This window comes from Hetaerina americana, unplaced genomic scaffold (assembly GCF_022747635.1).
Source record: "Hetaerina americana unplaced genomic scaffold, ioHetAmer1.1.p SCAF_65, whole genome shotgun sequence".
Lineage (NCBI taxonomy): Eukaryota > Metazoa > Arthropoda > Insecta > Odonata > Calopterygidae > Hetaerina > Hetaerina americana.
In genome coordinates, this window is record NW_027287261.1 from 301,875 (window position 1) to 324,985 (window position 23,111).

The following is a 23,111-nucleotide window of genomic DNA, read 5'->3' on the forward strand; positions in this document are numbered from 1 at the left end:
TATTTTTATCGCCTTGAAGTTTATAAATTGGAATTGCTGACAGCCATTTGATTGCATTACACCTTTGTCGAATTTGCATCAAGATACAAAATGCACACTTGGAATACCGAGATATTTAATAGGGTGGTATGTGATAGGGGAGCAAATGCACAGAAGCAGGACAAGACACAATGGAAGAATACTGCTGCAATGTACTTCTAGGATGACATCATTAAACTTTGCATCAACTCTGTATTACGATGAGTTCATTTATAAAATAGATTAATGTCATCTAAAGTATATAAATTTTACTCAACCATGCAATTTAAATAAAATATTCTTTACTGGAGTCACTTAATCGATTTGTAGAATTCGAATTAAATTTCCTTGATTTCCTTTGGCGCAGGTAAGGACAGAGTCCCCTACATCCGGACCATTGAACTATAAAAATATTTGGTCTAGATAGTTGCCGCTTTGACCGCTATAAGAGGTAATACGTTGTGAGGCGCTATCGACATTAAGCGGTCTTGTAGTACATAATATTTGCTATACCCATGACTACTTCTTAGCAACGTGAAACAGTCCTTCTATCTTAGGGTTTCTTCGATCGCGTTGGCCCATGTTAACCGGTCTACGTGACGAGCACGTGTGCCATTGTTTCCTCTGCGCCGTTACATCAGAAATTTATGCCAATTTCATATAGTATTATTCGTGTTTTATGATAATGGAGCAAACGAAAGAAGTCGGTAATGCTGAACTTGATCAGAAGATCGTCCGCCAAGTTGAGGTAATTTGTCGAAGAGGCGTTATATTTGTCTAGTTTAAATTTGCAGCTCACAATTTTTGTTGTTGCAGTATTATTTTGGCGACTTCAACCTACCCAGAGATAAGTTTCTACAAGAGCAAATCAAGTTGGATGATGGATGGATACCTCTTACTACTATGCTGAATTTTAAAAGACTAGCGACCTTAACCACAGACCTAGATATTATAGCAGACGCTCTTAAAAAATCATCGAAGTTAATAGAAGTAAGTAGAAAAAACGCATGCGTTAATTTTCTTAACCTTAGTCAAATGTTTAAATCAGTGGTTGTATGCGCCTTGGCCATTCTGTTCTTTTCTAGCAACATCATGTATAAAATGTTATGACGAAGTGGTATTCATCGATTAACTGTATTTTATTTAAATTTTTTCCACTTAATTTTATTATTAATAACACCTTTGCAACAGCAAACAACAGGACAACCGTACTGTGGATACATCCAAAAATCTTTCCCTAGTATAATCAATGAACTATTTCTGGTTTTTCTAACGAAAATTTCAGGTATTACTAAATTCGCTTTTTAAATGCAGTGTATGTATGATCAAGCGAAGTCCCCTTCATTCATATTTCTCTCCCGCCTCGGTTACGTGGTGGGCAACGTGTGCCTCATAATTAGTGATGAAATCAGCTCCACAAACTAGGGGTAACTGCTCATCAGGTTTGGATGGTCTCAGCTTCACTTTTATGCTAGTGCAAAGACCATTAAATTGTAACTGTCCTACATGTGATTGATAAAAGATGATCAATTTCCTGCAACCTATGAAGTAATTAATTCCGATTTAGAAACTTAAAGGCGATGGAAGTAATATCGACTAATCTCCCTCAGTCTCACAATCTTCTAAAGTATCTTAGGAAACATATTTGCATAGGCCGATATTTTACTGTGCAATAAACTGCTGTCAGACTCGTAATGGGATTTTGCCACATACTTCATTTTTAACTGATAATATTAGAAAAGGTCTATTTTGGGATTTTTTTCATAAGGATTTAACATGATCAAGCATCAGCTACAGTTTATAAAATGTCTTGCAATATGCATCAAGGGACTATTCTTCAACTGGTTAAATTCTTATTTTTAATGAATGACATCAGGAGATTTGCATTACCCAGAACAGACTAAAATTTTGATGCGACAATTTTCCAAAAATTATAATAATCAACTGTAGATTATAGATCTTTCATTTCCTATTGTATTAATTAAGAACTGATTGATTAACTTGAAGTAACAGCCTAAATTGAAAATTTAACATGTGTGAATGTTGCAAACAAGTTTCTCTAATCAGTTACAAAAAGTCCTTGGAGTTATACTACCGCATCAGGTGAAGCAAAATATTCATGTCTCTAAGTTAATTTTAAATTGCGTTCTACTTTCCTTTTTTATGAGATTATTTATTTTATATTTTCAAGTCATCATGTATCTCTCTTTATTTTGGTTTTCCTAACCTGCAGTCACTTATAGTAAAGATACTTAATATCTAATAATCAATGGGTTAGCCCGTCCTCTACAGGTGTTCCTTCTCCAAAAAAGTATTATTTCACATTCTGAGCATGTTGTAGTCCTCTCTCTGCTAAAATACAAAACCCTTACCAAAGCTTGAGCTTTGATTGCCTTTATGAAGTAGAATATTCAATTGGTAGAAACTACTGCTCTCATTCATAACCATCTTACCTGAAAACAGAATGATTAGCTTCCACAGGGGTATCACTAGAAATAGTTAAATGACCATAAGTGTCAGGTTGTACATTTGGTAACCAAATGAGCTGGAAAATATTTCTCTTCTCGACTTTTCAAAAATAAAATTGTATTTTTCACTTGAAACTTATTATACTCATAAAGAATACCTGGAAAATTGTCAATAATAATAATAATAATAATACATTTATTTGTCCGGAGATTTGTTGCATATTCATACATACACAAATATAGGACACGTCAAATATAATTTTCACAATTTCACAATAGAAGAGATACAATATATAAATATATATATATATATATACATACCAATACACTAGTATAATTACATATCAATTGTTTAAGCCGGAATTGATGCATTGCGACAATTCAAGGTATTCATTTACAGAATAGAACATATTATTTTTTAAAAGGTTAAACAGCTTTTTCTTGAAAACAGGTACTTTTGTTTCATATTTGATTTCATGGGGAAGTTTATTGAATAACCTTAAGCCCATTGCTTTGGGCCCATGGGCAGTATTGTGTGTCCTGACATATGGTTGGTGCAGGTCATTGCAGGTCCTTGTGTAGTGACTATGGTAATTGTGGTTGGACTTATAATGGGAAATATTACCCTTTGCATGTAAGATGACATTAAATATATATATGCAAGGTACTGGTAATAAACCAAGTCTTTTGAAGAGAGGTTTACATGGTGCATCGCAAGGAGCATTGCTCATAATGCGTATAATCCTCTTTTGGATTTTGAAGATTATGCCCGCATGGGGAGAGGAACCCCGGTCAATGCTCAAGGGTTTTTCTAATGTACCAATTTGTATCCATGTACTATCGACCCACCTTGTAGTAAGTTTTATAGCTCTGGGAATTTTACTGAATATGTAGCACCATGTGAGCAAGTTAAATTTATATACTCTTTCAGGTCGATGGAGAGAAAAAGAAAATAAGGCGTTCTTCAGAAAAGCCCTTACCAGCAATGACAGAAAGCAGAATGAAAGAGGTCCAGGCTAGAACAATTTATTGCAAAGGATTCACAAAGGAAAATGCCACTTTAGATAAACTCCTTGAATATTTTGGTCAGTTTGGTACTGTGGATAATATTCAGGTGAATATAATCATTGCCTAATTTTTAGTCTTTGTCACACAGTTAATCCTTATCAGTCTTGTTGCATGATGCTCAATGAAAAACTAATTTGAATTCTTTTTAATTTTGGTTAAATTAATCAAATGTGTCATTCTTGTACACATTGTATTTATATCTTTTCAGATGAGATCATATTTAGATAAAGCAACCAATGAATATATATTTAAGGGATCTGTGTTTGTTCTGTTTGCAACCAAGGAGGAAGCTGAGGAGTTTTTGAAAAAAGATACTGTAGAATATGAAGGAGTGAAACTTCTCACTAAGAGACAGTAAGATCTCAATTACTTGTGACTTTTTTATTTTAATATCATGTCTTAAAATGATGGAAATCTGTTTTTGGGGTGTATATGTCAACATTTTTTTTAACTCAGGGAAGAGTACTTCAGCGATAAAAAGAAAGAAAGAGAGGAGAAAAGGAAGATGCAGAAGGCTAAAGTCCAGCAAGCGACCAACAGACAGTCACAGACGGCAGGGCAGAAATCTCAGGTGTAGTATTTTTACTAAGTCCTTTGGGCCCAACATGCTGTGCTCATCAAAATTCATGAATGAAATTTGTACTACCTTAAAAAATTGGTTCATTCATGGTGCTTACAATATAGAAGGTAGCGTGGGGAAAGCCCGATTTTTTTTTTCTGGGAACCGAGGAGCAATCGGGGAATTTTGAAGTTCATAATAAGCAAATAAACTTGCATGAATAGTCAGTGTGTTTCCTGGCATCCTGTGTAGTAATTAGTTATTGTTGGTTGTCTTGGGCCAACATTTCTGAAGTAAGTTAAGCAACAGAACTAAAACCTTATGTATATGCATATGGTGATGATGATATTATGAATAGAAACCCAGTTCGTGAGATTAAAACATTGAGTGGAGTTAAAAAAGTTGCATTATTTTTCTTAAGAACTTAGATAATCATTCCACAGCACTCAACAGCATTATTGCAATTTTTTCACTGCATCCTATTTTTTTAAATTTTATGTTAGTCATGAATTGCTAATAAGACCATCAGCCAGTCATCTTATATTTCTTCATTGTCTAATGGAAAATGTTTGCTCAGATGTCAATCAACTGACAGCTGTGTAATTAGTTCTTCTGGCCCAGGAAAATGACCGACTCAAAGAATCCATATTTTTTTGTGAGGTAAAAGAACGATCTCATTGTTGGTTTTATATTCTTACAGGATGATGATGATAAAGAGAGTGATGAGGAAGTGGAAGAGAAGGGTTCTGGTTTTCCTAGGGGAGCGCTTGTTTACATGAAAAATGTTCCCAAGAATGCAACACGAGAAGATATCAAAAGTGCAGTTGCATCAGTGTGGAAAAAAGGTGCCAAGGAAGGTGAAGACACTAATATTACTGTGGCTTATGTGGATTATAATATGGGAGATTCAGAAGGGTGGATCCGTTTGGCTGAAGCTGATACAGCTGTCACTGTAAGTACAATTATGGTGTAGTAAACGGATGGAATTTAAGAATTATGGTTACTGTAGGGTAAAGAATTGGTGGTGGATGTATGTGAAAATTATCAGGAAGCAATTAGGGTCATATTGGCCAACACCTATGCTTAGTTTCACTTTCTTTGCAAAATTTGGATTCTTCACAAAACTCCAGAAATTTTCAGCACATGTGAGAGTTAACAGCCTGTTATAAATCTTAAATATCTAAAATTCAAAACTTCTATGGTTGTGCCTTTCGATTTAGTTAGAGGGAGTAATGCCATTACTCAGAAACCACAAACTGTGAGTGGAGAGGAACATCAGATGACAGTGATTATGCCATCAAAGCCTTTATCTAAATAACTCTCTCCTTTCAGTTTTTTTTAAATTTGCCTCTATCTGCATAATGATCAGAAAGTGTAATTAATCATGCTTGAAGCCTATAAAATAAGAGCAAGTAATGGAAACATAAACATAACATAATTATTATTTTAGGTAATCTACTTGTTAAGGTAGGTTTTGGATGGACACAACTACCAAATAAATATCTTGTTTCTCTTAACAAAACATAACCCCTCATCCTTATCTACAACAGCCCCCTCTTCATCTATGTATACTTCCTTCCTTCACTCCATCATACATGCCTATCCTATTTCTGCACCTTCTTCATTTTCTTAACATTCTCCCCTCTGTCACAGTCCTCAACAAACCATTGCCAATCAATATGCCTTGCATCCACTTTTTCTGTCTTATCAGATATCTCCCAGAAATCCCTTCTTGTCCCCACCACCATACCTGGCACCTTATTTGTTTTCCTTTCTGTCCACTAAACTTTCTGTCCTCCTTACCCACATTTCATTTGCCTCCAATCTATGCCTATTGTCATGCTTCTTATACCATGTTTCCACTTAGTAAGTATCATTATGTCCCATATCAAAGTTTTGATAAGCCTTTTCTTAACATCCTTACTCAATGTCCCTGTCATATGTTTCCTCCTTGAGAAAGTTTCTTTGCATAACAATTCTTCTCCTTATGTCCCCACCACTTTGACCATATTGGTTCAAAACATAGCAATTACTGCAATGGCATCACATGTGCATCACCCCTTCCTGGACCAAAACTGATTATCCCATAATTAATCATTTGCCCTGCTCTCAATCTTCTTGTTAATCATCCTGATAACCAATTTAGTTGCATGCGAAATCAAACTTATTGTCTTGTAGTACTTCCATGAAGTAGCCTTTACCTTTTTCAGAATGGAAACTGTGCATCTTACCTTTATGTCAGGATATTCTTTTATGTCATTTAGACCTCAAACTAATTTAAAGTGAAATCAAGAAAGATTTATGGCAAAAATAACACAAATAGGATCTCCACATTTAAATAAAGTGAATACACTAATCTGGACTATTGTAATGCAAACAGTTCAGCCATGTTAATCAGGTGGTCTGTGAAAGGCTTTTAAAGGGAAGTGCTGCTGTATCTTGCCAAAACGTGTTTTGTTTTCATCCTTCTATGAATATGGTTTAAAATAATGATAGTAATGTGTGGCATGCCCTCATTTTTCTAGTGGAAATTACTGTCCATGAGTAATTTTGAAAATTCATATAGCTGTGTGTCGAGGTTAAAGTAATTAGTTAGTTTCATATAGTAGAAGATTTTCTGGTTAGACTTGAGGGAATTTCTATTCATGCAACTGTTATACTTATTATTATCAACATTAATTCCTCCAGTGGCAGCAAAAGCAATGATAAATATGCATAGTATGCCAAGATTTCATGGGCCTTAGCTCTGTGGCACACTCTGTGCATGTTTCAAGCATGTATTGGTGCTCAGTTCAAAACTGCTGCATTCACTCCATTTTGAAACCAGCTCTTCAAGGTTCCCCAAGAATGTTTTTTTTCCATAGATGTATAAATGTCATTGAGCATGCATTACCATTGTGTTAGTTACAGTTTGACATTCCAATGTGAATAGTCTTCTTTGTGTTGACTTGGAAAAATATCATACATGAAACAATCCAGTGAAGTATCTCTTTCCTTCTTAAAAATAGCCAATCATGACTGATATGGCCAAAAATGGACAAAATAAAAAATAGTTATAGATTTTTCTTTTTATTTTCAAGGGAGTTAATTATTCTATCTGGTCCTTAATATCCAGTGGATAAGATGGACTTTCCACTCCTAAACTCTGTTGGGATGCAGAAATTGGATTGAATCTATCAAATTATGACTCACGTTATGTATGCATGGCTCTTTTAAAGATTTTAGAGAGAATATTTGGGCCCGAAATAGGTCTATAGGGGTTGAAATCACTAGAAATAGGGGAAAGGGAATCTAGAAGCATTAACCAAGAAGAATAGAAAGGAATACTGGGAGGCTTTTGTGAAATTTATTGGTGGAACAGGGAGCTGGGAACATTAAAAGAAAGATTGCGACGTGTCAAAAAAATGGATAATGAAAGCAGCAAATGAAACTAAGGAATATATTTAAGGAGAAAGGGCAAGGATGCCATGGATTCAGGTGAAATGTAAAGGAAGATACTAGAGAAGAAAATGGAAGATTGTATACACAGAATTAGGTGGAAGAAAGTAAACAGTTAGTGAATAAAAATAAATAGGAAATTGAGGTGAATAACTAACAGGCTAAAAGAAGCTTGGTGGAAGACATCACACGGATGTAGTAAATCTACCATGGAAAGGTGGAATTCCTTTGCTGTACGGGAAGGTACAAGATGAAATCAGTTTAGGAAATAAAAATCCAAGCATATTATTTAAGGGAAAATTAGAAATTAATCCATGAGAGATTCATAAGGGATGGAGGGAATGCATAGAGGATCTACATGGTAAAGATATTAGGTATGGAGATACCATAGATCCAGGTATACTTGATAGTATTAGGGGAGGCGACCGACAGCTGAGGTCCTTTGTGCCATTAGGGATGGACTGGAAAGGATGAAGGGTGGAGAGAAACCTGGCATCGGCATTAGCCTACTCTTTACGAAAGGCACCAAGGGTTCTGCAGCTAAACATCCCATCTGACGGACGGCGTACTCACTCAAAGTGCCCTCCACAAAGCACCCCAAGTAGGGATCGAGATACCACTGAAAAATATTCAACACCGCCAGGATTTGAACCCGAGCCCTCTGGGTAGGAAGCCAGTATGAAAGCCGCCGCACCATCTCAACCCCCGGTAGACTTGATTTCGAGATAGAAGATGACTAAGGGAATTAAAATCAAATAAGAATGTAAGGTTGGTTAACATTCCTGGTAAACTACTGAGAAGGGTAATGTGGAAATCAGAGAAGCATGGAAAGCTGAGTTTTTATAGGCTCATTAATGAGGAGGAATTTGGCCAGAAAATATGGTCAGATTAGTGTTAGTTCCATCCTAAAAAGGGAAAGGCAGCCATAGTGAGGACTATTGAACACAAAATTTGATTTTGCATTCAGTTAAATTGGGATATAAGAGGATGGGGTGCACGGTAAATGATTACTTGGGGAATGGTCAGCTTGGGTTTAATAAGGGGAGAGGCACATGTGATGTTGTAGCAGTAATGAGGCTACTAATAGAGAAGAACATATACTACCATGAGGATGTGTTTGTTTGTTTTGTAGATTTGTGAAGGCATTCAGTATAGTCAATTGGTTAAAATTAATGAATCTGTTGCAGAAAATAGAGGCAGATTGGAGGGATAGGTGGCTAATCAGCTACACATACATGTCTCAGACTCCTCAGGTGCAAGTGGTAAATGGAGAGTCAGTACGAGCAGTGTTAGGATGAAGGATAAGACAGCGTAGTCCATTATTGCTGGTGCTTTCCAATGTGTGTGTGGAAGAAATGGTAAAAGAGTCATAGGTAAGAACTGGAACTAGGCATGACAGTCTACTGGGCATTAAAAAAAAATTGGTTATGTTTGCGGATGATCAAATTTCAGCTGAATAGGCACCAGCGGGGTTGCATTCCTTGCGAAGTGCTTTAGAAAATTGGTTTGAAAGGTATGAGATGAGAACTAATGTAAACAAAACAAAGGTTATGAATTTTTCAAGAAATAGGAAAGCTAAGTAAAGCGTTAAAATAGGGTAAAATTAATCAGTGGAAAGTGTCTTGAAACAAGGTTCACAATATAAGGGATGTTGTGAGATCAATTTTATGAGGCAAAGAAGCTTTCACAAGGAGGGACAGTATTTATGGCAAGGATGTTGAAAAAAGATATTAAAGTAGGCTCATTTAAACTTTGGTATAAACAATGATTTGTGCTTTAGAAATACAGTCTTCAAAGCAAAATGAGCATAAATTGGCAGCTTTTGAGTTTGGATTTGAAGAATGTTGGAAAAGTTCAAACAAATGGAAAGGAAAACAAATGCACAAGTTCTAGGCATGTTGATATATGATAGAGGATTGCCGGGAGATATCCAATGGAGGCAAGTAAGGTGAATTCAGGTTATTTTAAAACAGGATGGATTGTTGAAGACTGTGATGGAGGGGAGAACATTAGGCAGCCAAAGTTAGACATGTTGGTCATAATAAGGGGAGGTAGAAAGAATACAGAACTGTTAAATAAAATCCTTTGATACCATTCTGTATGAATGGTGTTTATATAATGGTGCATAAAGAATGGAAAATCAGAATTGAAATATCTTGGGCATTAAATTCAATTGTGTCAAAGATGTTTAAGCTTAGAATGTTTTCAATTTTAAATGCAATCTTAAATATGATGGGTTGGTCTTAATGTTGGGCTCTAATGGTCTAATCATAACTTCAATCTAAAATGTTGCTATTGTGTTGACCATAGTACAGTATTTAAATCAGTAAAAAAAATCTCATAAGTCACAAGCAACTGGACCTAGTCCCACCATCAAGGCCTATTATGTATTTTGTATGTTACATTTACTAGCACAAAAATGCCCATTTTCATTAGCATGATTTTAGATTGACCCTTATCACTAACAGGATGTTCTTATCATACAATGTTTTTTTTAAATATTTTATTCAGCTTGTACAGAGGGCCAAAGAAGTAGCAGAAAGTGGCAAGAAATCTAAATCACCTGAGGCTGATGAAGTCAATGGTGTTGAAAAGGACAAGGAGAAAAGCAAAGGGGATGATGCTGAAGAAGGGGGGGAGGCCAGTGAAAAAGTGATGGAGGAAGATGTAGAGGAGGGCAGTGAAAAAGTGATGGAGGAGGGAAGTGGAGATGGGGAAAAGGACGTGGACAAAGACAGCCAAGTGTCTCACATAGAAGTGTGTGATGCTCTAGTAAGCATTCGTGTTTTGAAAGGTAGTGAAGAAGACGAGTACTTAGAAAAAGCAAAAGGAGCAAGGGAGAAGAAATTAATGTCCACTGGCAAAAATCGAAAGCGGGGAGGACATGGTGGAATGCGCAGAGGTAAGTGCATAGTGTGGTATCTGTCAGGTACTGTTTTTTTTATTTAGTTTTATTGATTAATCATTCTGATTACTAATTAATATCCATGTAACTGTGGTGTCATTTTTCCCTTTGAATATTTATCGTTTATAAAATTTGTTGTCTCAGGCGTAACTTTGTGGAATTTGCATAACATATTGAAATGTAATGAAATAATTGACTTTGTAATTCCACACACGTTATTTAAATGATGACGTTCAACGTCGAAACCTGGGTCGTGTTTTTTAGATAAAGTGTGTGGAATTACAAAGTCAATTATTTCATTACATTTCAATTTATCATTTATGTTCATCACTCCATGAATTGGCTAGTGGTGATTAAGTTTTGTAGGAACTGAATGGAGAGGATATGGATGTGCTCTCCAGCATACTCATATTCCCATTCCCATAACTTTTTTCTAGTATGCTACAAATTCTGCTGGCCCTCTTGAGTTGGTATTGAGATGAATGCCAAATCATAGAAATTAAACAATAAATTACCTCTAGTAATATCTGGAATTGCAAGCATGTACTTCCTTTTTTTTGAGAAGGGAGATTTTAATGTACCATCTAAGGCATATATTGTCTCAAGCCCAACCAAAAGTGTGATTTTGTTTCTTCTGGGCTTGATTGTTTATGCTTTTTGTGCATATTTGGAGTGCCTAGAGGTAGCCATGAAAATTGCCATACATGCATACATTACCTTCATGGCATCATCTGTTTAAGTAAACACTGAAAAACCCTAATTGTTACTCATTGTTTTGGAAAATTAACTCTTTCACTACTTCATTTATTGCTGTCGTATATGTCCATTCTTAAAAATTTGTCCTCAATGCGTATCTCTCTCATCCTTTATCTTGTAAATCTCTGCAGTCACATTATCTTGACAAATAAAGTGTAGGGTAATGTGTTAGGTAGGCTCAGGGGAAATCCTATGTCACGTTGGTTGCCTGCAAAGCATTTCACTTTCATATAGTTTTCCATCTCTTCCCATTTATCATGATCTATGATATGATGATCATTTATGATGATCTTGGAATGGAGACCAAATAATTCAAAGAACACAAAGTATCATATATTTACTTGATATAATGGCCGACTTTCTGGCCCTTGGAAAGCACCTGGTCTTCTGCAGTTTGGATTAATTGCATAATATTTGGAGGGCAATATTGAATAATATAGCTATATTTTTGCACATTTGATTATTTTTGTTTATTGGTTGTCTTGTAACATTTTTATTTATATTCATTCATTGAATTGAATGTTTTTGTCTGATATTCCCTTTTCCGTTGATGACCAGGCATCACTACTTTCTGCTATACAACCAAAACTTGGGCAACTACTAATGTTAAAACTGCTCGTATAGTTTTTTTGAACTTCTGGTTTTGATAAACTGGTGTGCTAAAAAGGCTCAATCAAAGAAATTAACACCCAAGTATGCTCTTAAGTAACCAGTTAAAAATTTAGGATTCTTGCAAAAAATTGCTAAGTTTTAAGCACGACAAGGTGGAAATCTAATTTTGAGCACATTTGAATGAAAATTCAAGGGGAAAGGCTGATGATTGTTCATAATTGGCTTAATTGATGGTCCTTTTCAATATTTTGGCATGTTTAGCCCTTTTGCTGCTATGGACATACTTTGTTTGCACTGAAGGTTGCTGTAAATGTAGCTTTTCATCCTCTCTGTGGTGTGCTATGATACTTGGAAACGGTATTAAAATTATGTTCTTGGAAATAAATTAATAAAAATTTTCCATTTATTAAACAGTTAATCTAGATTATTTGTATTATTTAGTTCTTATTATTTTGGGAATAATAAAGATTACTGAGACATGATGCCCTTCCTTTTCTCTGAATGTGGGGATTAGGTTTCCTGAGTTCCACAGTGAATGGTTTAAATTTTAACTGATTGGAGGGTCATGCTATACCATCAGTGGGAATTTGAGAGAAAGGAATGCGTCAGGCATGAAAGTGACCTTTTGGTGATGAATTGTAGGATGAGCTCATAAATTATCAGATTTCACAAATGCGTGTGTGCCCAGGTTCATTTTAACTTGTTTCAGAAGTCCACTGTGTTACTTCAGCTTAACATATCAGTAGAAATGATACTCACAGAGGTGAAATAGAACTGTACTTCTGCAATGCTAAAATCATATATAGGTTATGGCTTTTTTTGGTGTATGTCAGACTAATGAACACTGTGACAGAATTATTTCCAAATATTAGCTTATAGCTGTTTATTTTTTAAATTAGCATATTGAACGTAAGGCCCTGTAGAAATTTCACATTTTGCATTGCCTTGAGTTGATTTGACATTAGCCTTATTTCTGGGGTTACCCATGTTTTATATTTTGCTCATTATTTGAAGATCTACTCTTAAATGATTAATGGAAAACGGGCATTAATCTGATATAGGAACACATCAAAGATTATATTAAATTTTTCATCCAGAGTAGAGGTATTATTATGGTCTTCTACAGACCATTCACCTTCGTTTGTAAGATTTTAAAGTCACCTTTTGAGGACCTGTGATATACAAATTACTACTGGTATGAAATCACCCATTTTAATGTAAGTAGAGCACTACACATTTCATGTTAGTTCTAAATACATTGGATGGCCACATTAAATTGGAAAATTTTATGCCACTAGACAAAAATAGAAATCTGTCCCACATTTAACTATTGTCTTCCGAAGTAGCTGGACATAAGTGGTACAATACTGGACGCGATAGGCAATTGGAAGGTTAACATGACAAAATTGTGATTCCTGTTATTTATTCTTTGCATTGTATAGCAAATAAGGCAATAATTAGTAATATTATCCGGAGAAAATATGATGGAATAAAATTAGTTGAATTCAAGGGGGAACAACCGTATTATACAACTATTGTAATCGGTAATACATGAAAAATATCGCTTAAGAAATAGTGTACATTTTAATTGCCTGATAACCTTCTCAATTTTACATTGAAAGGACATGCACTTTTATACTCACGTAATGCAGATGGTAACTTGTTGAAAGGAAAAATCTTTTTGTGGTTTTAAGGCATATTTTTCCTTGACTTTCAAATCACAGGTATCATAATGGTGTATCGACGAATTTCTGGGTAACTCATTATCGTTGGTCTTTGCAGCTAAGTTTAGATGCGATGTACAAATTTGAAGTGTGTTTACACAATATAAAATGCATTTACGTAGTATTTGGTTGTAATTGACAGGTTGTGCGTAGCGCTCTCGTTGTTGAAATCCAGTATTGAGGTTCTCTCAACATTTCGATTCAACGCAGTGTTTTCATCTCTGTTATGGTCACTTGACTGCTCGTGAATCGATCTATAGGAGTGGCGAAGCTACGGGCGGATTGGTTATTAGGGATTTGCGTGTCGCGTCTCTTCCCCTCTTTTGTATCTCTTTCCTCGTCATTCCCCCTCTCTTTTCGCTTACGCGGATTACAATTAAGTCCAACCTACAATTTGGGCGTGAAATGGCTGTTATAAATCAATTCTCCACGAAATGCTACGGATGTATATTTTTATTTATTGCTTCCCCGAACAATTCCTTATGTTATAATTTCATTCTAGGACGCGGTGGCAGAGGTGGTAAAAGGAAACACAATTGGGAAGGTGGCCCGTCTCACAAAAGAAGACACTGAAGTGGCAGTCCATTTGCTGTTATTTTAGCTCTCAGATTCCAATCCTAGGACATGAGTGAAATATTTTTATAATTTTTGTCATTTTTCAGTGTTCGTTTTGTGTGAATGGATATATTTGAAATGAACAGGACGATGTAAGCATCCTCACTCGAGATTTTTTGTTGCAAGTGTTCTGCCACAGATTACTATTGTGCAAACCTTAGCTATATTTTGTACAATTTCTGTACAACTGTAAATAAAGTTCATGGAGAGCCTATAGTCTTTCATTTGTTGCATTGATAACGCCCTGTTGTTTCGAACGACCAAGACACTATAATGCTAGGCTTATCGACCGCTCCAAGCCTTTCCTCTGTAAACATCATGACGTAAGTGAAGTGACGTCACCCGGCCGATCACGCCTCTGGGGGCGGTACACTACCTTCCCTGACATCCTCTGTCCACGTGAACAGCATGCCGGTGATCACGAGGACAGTGTATGGGTTGCTTCAACGTTTCGATTGGCTTGAGCAGGCGAGCCCCCTTGTTTCATTGGCCACCGCGCGATCCCCTTGAAGCCCACGCCCCGCGCTCGGGTGAGTCGTAAGAGAATGCAAAGCGCATCCTAAGGAGGCGTACTCCATTGGGCGCGGAATACGCTAACGGTGTTTATGACGAAGTTGCAGCGGAGAAAATTCTAGATCCAAATTTTTGGTTTTCTAGCGTGTGCTTTATGCCAGTCGTTGCGACTGGTATTTGTTTTGACGTGTTGTAATTCTGTGATCTTTCGCAAGTAAGGATGTCCGCGGCTTCGGATATCGTGTTGTCACCGCCGTCAACCCCTCCTCCGCAATACACCGTAAGTATAAGCTTACAATTATATGTTTATTTTAATAGATTCTTAAGTAATATAGTTATCCCGCCTCTGGTCCCACCAGAAATACACAATTGTTAGGTTCAAATTTCTGACCGTAGCATAACATTAACTTGCATGTGGGCTTCGACAGTGGGGATCATCTGCACGTACACCCTGCCGTAAAATAAGACCTACTGTATTAAGAGTGATACTTGGTATGTTCGACTGCGATGTAGGTTATTACTATTGTTTCTCTCGCTCTTTCTGTCCAGTTATTTCATCAAGAATGCTTACAGAAGAATATCTTTTTTATTTAAATCACGTGTGCATTGAATGATTCATTTGCGCCAATGTATTGCTAGCTGCCCTTATTTTCACATCCGACTTCGAATCTATCAAAATAGTTATCTGATTGCTGGTGACTGTGCTCTTTCCTGCCTAATTTTTTCGCGATTACCCCGGCCATGTGTTCTTTCCGCAGCGCTCTCAGCTGCACAACACGCTGTGTTCACGTGAACACCACGGGAACTCGATGTGAAGAGGGGTGGGGGTCGGTTGAATAAACTGGGGAAAGGGGGCGTGAATCGCGGCGCATGAGCTTAGGGTTTCTCCGGGAATCATCCAGACCTAAAGTCGATGTATCATCACAATGATGTTTCCTGTATGTTAATTTTATGATTCACCATAATCATGGTAGATGACCCCTGGTCTGAAACTCATTTATCTTTGTTTTTTGACAGACATTTACAAGTTGTGTTATTTACGATGATCTTTTTTCCAGAAACGAGTTCCAAATTCCTTTTTAAATTTCAGAGCGAGTGCAATGGTCTCAAATTTTAATTTTTTTTCTGTTAATTATTGCCGTATTGCCATTGTCATTCGATACGCGCTCGTCAAAGAGTATGTACTTTTCATGATTAAACGTAGTCCTCATTATTTTTTTTAGTTTTCCCTTCATGATGAATGTAATACGTGAACAACTTCGCAAGGTCTCGTCAGCCCATACACTTCATGGCACTTAGTACTCAAGATACATTGAACGATAGATGACTGCCGACGAGCTAATCGCTGAACGACAGTTATGGTTTTACCTTGCTTTTTTCTCATTAGGAAAAGTACTGAACAAGTCTGTCTCGCTCAATATTTCATGAAGCGTATCTTTCATTTTCTTGCCTACCAATAGATCATCGCCGGTGTTACGATCCATATAACGTTGTAAAGATGTATTGTTGCTAATTAGTGAATCTTGGGATACCATTCCCTTTTTTACTCGAATTTGTCATAAAAACGTCATTTTAGTATTCAATTAATAAGAGGAAATATGTATATTTCTGAGACACATGGGACATTCTAACCCATACTCAGTTTTAGTTGTTAATATTAGGAAAATATAAAGATATTTATTGTGGCGGTTCCTGTACTGCGATTGTTTAAGTAGCCTGTTGAATTTAGCCATTTGACAATGTAACTAATTAGACATTAATTAAACCATTAATTCACCTGGTTTTTGCACTAGATATAATGATTTGTTTTCCCTTTTCAGGTCCACCATGATTCTGTTGACTTGGATGCCGTGAATACATTGCTGTCAATCTCGAATTTTGAAGGTTTACATGTTCGAAGGTGTAATGATCCAAAAATGTCACACGGGTCTGGAGATAGTGTAGCTGTGGAGAATGTTTCTCAAGTGCCAGAGTTAGGCATGGATACTGCAGTCAGGGGAAAGAGAATTTTGGGCCTAACTGAAAATCACATTAATGTGGTTGGATTTTTGCCTACCCCTCAACCATCTGATTCTGAAGGAGAGTGGGATGCTGAACCTGAGCAGAAAAAAAGGAAATTACTACCAGATCCTTATCAGTTATCTGAGGTGAGACATTACAAATTAATGTCTTTAGACTGTTTCTTCTCCTCCCCGAAGCATGTCTTGTTAGTATTGCATTAATTTGCGATTACTTCATCATCAATCATCAGAGTATGATAATGAAAACATAATTGCATACTCTTGAAGCACAGATATTGGCCTATTTTAGTTCAGTAACACCTCTCATTTGTTATTTGAGGAAGTCTTTTAATCCAATCTACAGTGTTAGTGATAATTGTTAACTAATAGGGAAGTTCGTTTTGAATTGTATAACTATATGTGGAAAATTCTCTTTATTTTACAGTTGAGTCCCTCAGTTACTCCACCCCATTCACCTGCACCGGGACATCCAGAAGTTACATCAATGCCAGTGTCAGTCATAATGAGAGCGCATCGTGATGGAACTTGTTCTCCATCATCTGTTAGTGCTCAGAAGCCATCGTCCGAATGTGAACACCCTATTGTTTGCGGTTCTGCCGGGCACACATTCCCGGAAGTAATTAAGGAGAGGAAGGATATGTGGGACGTAGACTGTAGTCGCATTGAGATATTGACGAAAGGCAATTTGTCTAAAGTCAAATGTGTTGGGAGCAGGTCGAGTGTTAGCCAGGATCAAATATATGTCACCACCAAAGACACATACAGAGATCCTGCTTCCCATACTGATGCCTTAATTTCAAATGCAGCGAAACCAGCGAATTCCCCAAAAATTGAGGATGTTGTCCCTTCTCATATACAGCATAGTCAATGTCCCCTCATTACCAAAACGGAGTGCAGTGGGAGACCCTCTTCAACTACTACAAACCCCATGAAAAGTATTAATGATAATGTCAGTCATCAGAGTCACGTTCAGCCAACTACGCAAAACAAAGCAAGTACTCATCATCATAGTCAGCCAATTGCTATTGCTCCAAAATCAACTGTGATTTCGAGAACTATGTACCCTACTCAGGCAGTGATTGTGGCCCCAGGAGCAGGTGCCAATGCAACAGCAACTCTCTTTCCTGCTCCAACCCTAATCCCCACGTCAACTGGTTTAGCACAGTTTGTACTGACTGAAAGAGGGCAGCAGGGAAATGCATGCGGTGCAAGTGGCCAGCTTGTCTGTTCAAAGGGGAAGTCATTCACATCATTTCTCTTGTCATCAATAATCATCTCACCACAAACCAACCAAGTGCAGTCACCCAGCAGTCAACAGTTGCCTGGAGATAACAGTACTTCAATCAAGGATGGCCAGGCAACCATGGATCCCAGGAGGAGGGTATATGGGTGTGAGCACAAAGACTGTGGAAAGAACTATTTTAAGTCATCCCATCTGAAGGCCCACATGAGAACGCATACAGGTAAGCATCGTTACAGACAAACATTTTTCCTTTTTCTGTTTAACAAACATGTTGTCCTGGCCAGATCAATTTTTAATTAAATTTTACCATGTTGCGCAGCCTGGGCAGTTTATCTTTTTTTGTCATTGCCATTTATTTATTGCTGGTTCATAAAATCAATGATGTGTTCCCCATTCATGTTTCCTTAGTTATCTTGGTTTCTCATTTAATTATTTATTTTGTGACTACCTATACATTCATTGGTTATGTGATTCAAAATGTAAAGTTAACTGTTAAATGTTATGACTTGTGACCTGTTGTCAGATACATGTTGTGGATGTAATTTTTTTGGATAGTGTCCATCCTGTATCCTACACTTTAAAATGGCATTGTGATGAATTAGTCATTTAATTCAAGAAGTTCTCTTGGGTTTCCCACCGGGTCAGGTTGCAGTACACCGACGTCTCAAAGGCTGACTCTGCCATCGTCGGTGAAGTTCACCCAGAAGACGATGGCAGAGTCAGCCTTCGAAACGTCGGTGTACTGCAACCTGACCAGGTGGGAAACCCGAGAGAACTTCTTGAATACCATACGCTGGGAAAACCTGAGATCCTTCATTAGTCTTTTAATATTTGCTCTTTTTGAGATAGATTTTAAGTTTGTGTTTTTCTTCCTTCTTTTGTAGGGGAAAAGCCATTTGCTTGCCCTTGGGATGGCTGTGAACGTCGCTTTTCAAGGTCTGATGAATTGTCCCGACATAAACGTGTTCACACAGGCGAAAAGAAATTTGGATGCCATGTTTGTGAGAGACGCTTCATGCGTTCGGATCATCTAGCAAAGCACATTCGGCGGCATGCAAGAGACTTGAGGAGGACAAGCAGCATTTCATATTGTGAAAAACCACAAGTGGTTGTGGATGACGCCAGGGCTATGGAAAATGCAATCAAAGCTTTTGGACTAAGCTGTCAACCTCTTAATTCTACACTCACTCCATGTTCCCCTTCTGTTCAGCCTTCTCAAGTCACTCATATTTCTGCTGCTCCAGTGTTGGACTTACAAAGGCAAACTGTAGTTGCGCGACCCATTGGACTGTCACTACTATTGCCAGCAACGAGTGCTCAAGTGTCACAGTTAACAACAGTACAATCATCTGCTCCTGGTCAAGAGAGGCAGCCAAGATTTGTCGTTGCTCATGCCATCTGAGATTGTTAACTCGTCATTTTCTATCAGAAGGTGCTTTTGTGTTCGTTCTAATGTTTTGTGCAATTAAAAGTCAACAATGGTACTTTTGCAAGCCACTGCTACCATTCTCAATTTCATTTTCTCTTAATGAACTTCCCATTTTTTCTGGGAGCATTTATCGCCTCTTATCAATTTCAGTTGAATAATTCATGGCCTAGATTGTATGCAATTTCTTTCAGCTCCTCCCAAGGCACCTCATGCACGTATTCATTTACAGTTTATCAAGCGCTATTTACTTATCCATTGTTAAGATTCCAAATTCACCTTTTCATTCATTTGCACATTCCAGAAACTTTTACTTCACCTCATCTCCTTTCTAGTCTATTTGGGCATTAAAATATAAAATTTGAACGGATAAATTGAATCTAACTGAAAGATTCTTGAGAAATTCATCAAATGAGAGCCCTTTCCCCATAGGAAACATTTTTCTGTGCTGGTTGGAATAGTATTTAAGAATCATTCAGCTCAATTGTGTTTTATACATTTATATATGCTAAGGTACTACTGAAGTCTGTGATGTTTTCTTTATTGAACTTTGTATTTATTTATTAGTACTGGTGTTTTCTTGGATAAGATATATATTTACATATACATGTATGTTTGTTGATCGCATCTAATTCCATTGTTCCAATACTCAAGGCTGCTTGAATGCAAGTTATCCCTTTTGTCTATGTGATATAATTTTTATGATGCTCGTGGATAGTTCTTTTTGTCATAATTATTGTTTATTTGTATGCTTTCAAACTTTTATATCTCTTCATAATTGGATTATCTATGTTGTAAAGACACACTACAAATGTTTATATTAATTGAAATAAATGATTTTAAAATATCAGAATTATGGGAAAGGTTATTGGCAAAGGTAACCACAGAAAGTGAAAGAAAAGGTTGGGACATTTATATTTTTAGGTGATAAGCATTCAGATGATTATCTAACAATTTATAATGATTTTCACTTCTCTGTTTTGGGGAAGCTATAACAGTTCATTCCAGTTATTGTTTTTCACTAAGGAAGTTTGTGAATAAGTTTGCTGTTACAGTTGTCATTTGCAGTAGCTTGGTACCCTTAAAGTATTAAATAAAAGTATGCCAATTGTTTTAAAAATTTAAGAAGTTTTTTGATGGGACTGGACACTTTTGCTTGCTGGTGCTAATTGCAAGTTTGATACTAGACTGGTGAGACCAGGTTGGATTCAAGATCATTGAATGCTCAATTAACTAGAGGGCAATGATCATGTTCTTCGTTTCTTTCCGCAGAGTTTTTAAAGTTAACTGATGTTATCAAACTACAGCTATCATTAATTAAAAATAGCAATTTTCCACAAAAATAAAATTTAATGCGACCGGTTTCAATGTTACTACATCATCATCAGGTGATAGTTAAACCTCAGAGTCCAGTATATATATGATTAAAGGCAAGTAAGGGGAGGGTGGAGGAAAAGAGGGGAACTGGACTCTGAGGTTTAACTATCACCTGATGATGATGTAGTAACATTGAAACCGGTCGCATTAAATTTTATTTTTGTGGAAAATTGCTATTTTTAATTAATCATGATATTCCACCATATCACGCCTGAAACGTCTCTTTTTACAGCTATCATGATAATTTTTTTTGTAACCACCCATGATGGTGAACAATTCTGTGTAGTGAAAGGCATTGTGATGACTTAGGTTTGCCTGAAGGTGACTGTAGGCCGTTGTATACCAATTGTTGCCAATGGTTACAATTAATTGGCCATGATAGGATTTTCCTCCAATACCAAGCAGAAATTTTACATGGTTATAATACTTGAGAGTGAATGTTTGCCCTCCATGCATTGAATAAGTAGGGCTCTTCACTTTCAGTAAGGCAGCCATTTTTCTTGAGATTACTCATTAGCTCTAGTGACTCATGGACTTGAGTATAAGTGGCTGCAGGTGACAAGTGTGCTGTAGAAAATTTTATAAATTATCAATAACTTATCCATGACAGTCGTACATTATTAAAGGAAAGAAGTGTTGAGGTCTACTGAGTTCAATGTAGTTGGAACTGGCGCATTGCATCCTGCAAAAAGCTCCCATGATATATTTAGTTCTACTCCAAACATACTCTTCTACATCCATGAAGAAGTCTTAACACAATACAAAAATATACCTAATCCAGTTATTTTTCTATTCTTATATTAGTGAACCTAAGAAAGGAATTTTTCGCCTAGAATAGAGAAGCCATTACTTTGTAAAAATGGCCTGTAGTCCGTGGAAGTCTCTGCCTAGGGTCCCCCTTCTATCTGCTTCTGAAATTTGATGAGGAATTCAAAACTATTAAAGCCTCGAGATCAAGTCTAGAAGACCAAGATGGGGAAGTATTACCCGTCATCTAAGAGTAATTAAATGGAATGACACACAAAAATAGCGTGTTTAAGTTATAATACGCTCCCTCTCAGATAATTTTAAAGAATGGAGACTTATTTCTACATCAGTGAAACTCGTTTATATGCAGTGCTGACAACTTGGGGATTCAATACACCACATTCTATTACGCTATTTTTCCATTTCCAATTAAGATATTGATAAGGTTGTGAAATGATCGAAAGAAGTATTTACAAACAGCCTTGCATATTTCGATTTAAACTATACTTCGCAAAGAAGAGAAGCTCGTTCCTATTGATTTATATTTTACATGTGTCGATTCTAACTATACTCATCTGTTTGCCCCAATGCTAGAAACCCCACGTAGTATGAAAAACCATAATATTCCGAGCTTTTCTGTAGTTATTCTTCCAAAGAGAAGTCCTGAATAATAACTATCCTTTTCAATCAATGCACGGTAGGGGAAGCAATTTGGAAGGATCCTCCCCTTGCATAGGAAAAATATGGATGAAGTGAGCCAGTGATATTGAGAATATTTAAATTGCCAGTGGGTCGCGGTAGTCTAGAGGCAGAGTGTTGGCCTACCGGGCGGCGGGAAACGAACCCGGAGGGCCCGTGTTCGTTTCCCGGGCAAGGCTCTATGGGCACCTACAGCTCCACCCTAGCTATGTGATTTTTCGGGTACCAGATCTTCCTGACCATAAACGGCACAGGGATAGGAACTGGCCCCCCTACCCTGATAGTAGTAGTTTTGAGGGGAGGCGACCGACAGCTAAGGTCATTTGCGCCATAGGGGATGGATAGGAAAGGATGAAGGGTGGAGAGAAACCCGGCGTCGGCATTAGCCTACTCTTTACGAAAGGCGCCAAGGGATCCGCAGTTTAACGTCCCATCCGACGGACGGCGTACTCACTCAAAGTGTCCTCCACAAAGCACCTCAAGTAGGGATCGAGATACCTCTGAAAAATATTCAACACCGCCGGGATTTGAACCCGCGCCCTCATGGTGGGAAGCCAGTACGTTAGCCCCCGCACCATCTCGATCCCCCCCCTACCCTGATGTGTGAAAATAACACGCCGACGGGCTTAGTGCTGTCTGATTTCTAAAATCTCCAACCAAACCGGTCTTCGGGGGTTGATTGCTGTTTGTTTTTTATAACCTCTAAGTAGGCTACCACTGCTGAGTTATTTTTTATGCATTGGTAGAAGGTTTCCACTTAGTAACCTCCGTAACCTCTCTTTTGCCATCAAAACAATTGACCAATGAAATGTTTTTATGAAGACCGGCGCTGTGATGCGAGAATTTAATATTTTTCCTAAAACTTCAAAATATCGCCTTACCTGTCGCCGAGCCATTTCCCTGGAATTGGGTTCGCTTACAA

General features: G+C 37.2%; 2 protein-coding genes across 2 annotated transcripts; both read left to right on the forward strand.

The window, feature by feature from the left end:
- Window positions 1–569: 569 nt before the first annotated feature.
- La (La autoantigen-like) lies at window positions 570–14,375 on the forward strand. The gene is made up of 8 exons (XM_071594610.1): window positions 570–766; window positions 835–1,008; window positions 3,418–3,600; window positions 3,763–3,908; window positions 4,011–4,125; window positions 4,814–5,065; window positions 10,063–10,453; window positions 14,051–14,375. The coding sequence occupies exons 1-8, from the start codon at window positions 698–700 to the stop codon at window positions 14,119–14,121; spliced, it is 1,401 nt and encodes a 466-aa protein (XP_071450711.1). The 5' UTR covers window positions 570–697; the 3' UTR covers window positions 14,122–14,375.
- Window positions 14,376–14,741: 366 nt separating this feature from the next.
- On the forward strand, window positions 14,742–20,289 carry LOC139696022 (uncharacterized). The gene is made up of 4 exons (XM_071594637.1): window positions 14,742–14,956; window positions 16,497–16,823; window positions 17,122–18,160; window positions 18,825–20,289. The coding sequence occupies exons 1-4, from the start codon at window positions 14,897–14,899 to the stop codon at window positions 19,340–19,342; spliced, it is 1,944 nt and encodes a 647-aa protein (XP_071450738.1). The 5' UTR covers window positions 14,742–14,896; the 3' UTR covers window positions 19,343–20,289.
- Window positions 20,290–23,111: the final 2,822 nt, after the last annotated feature.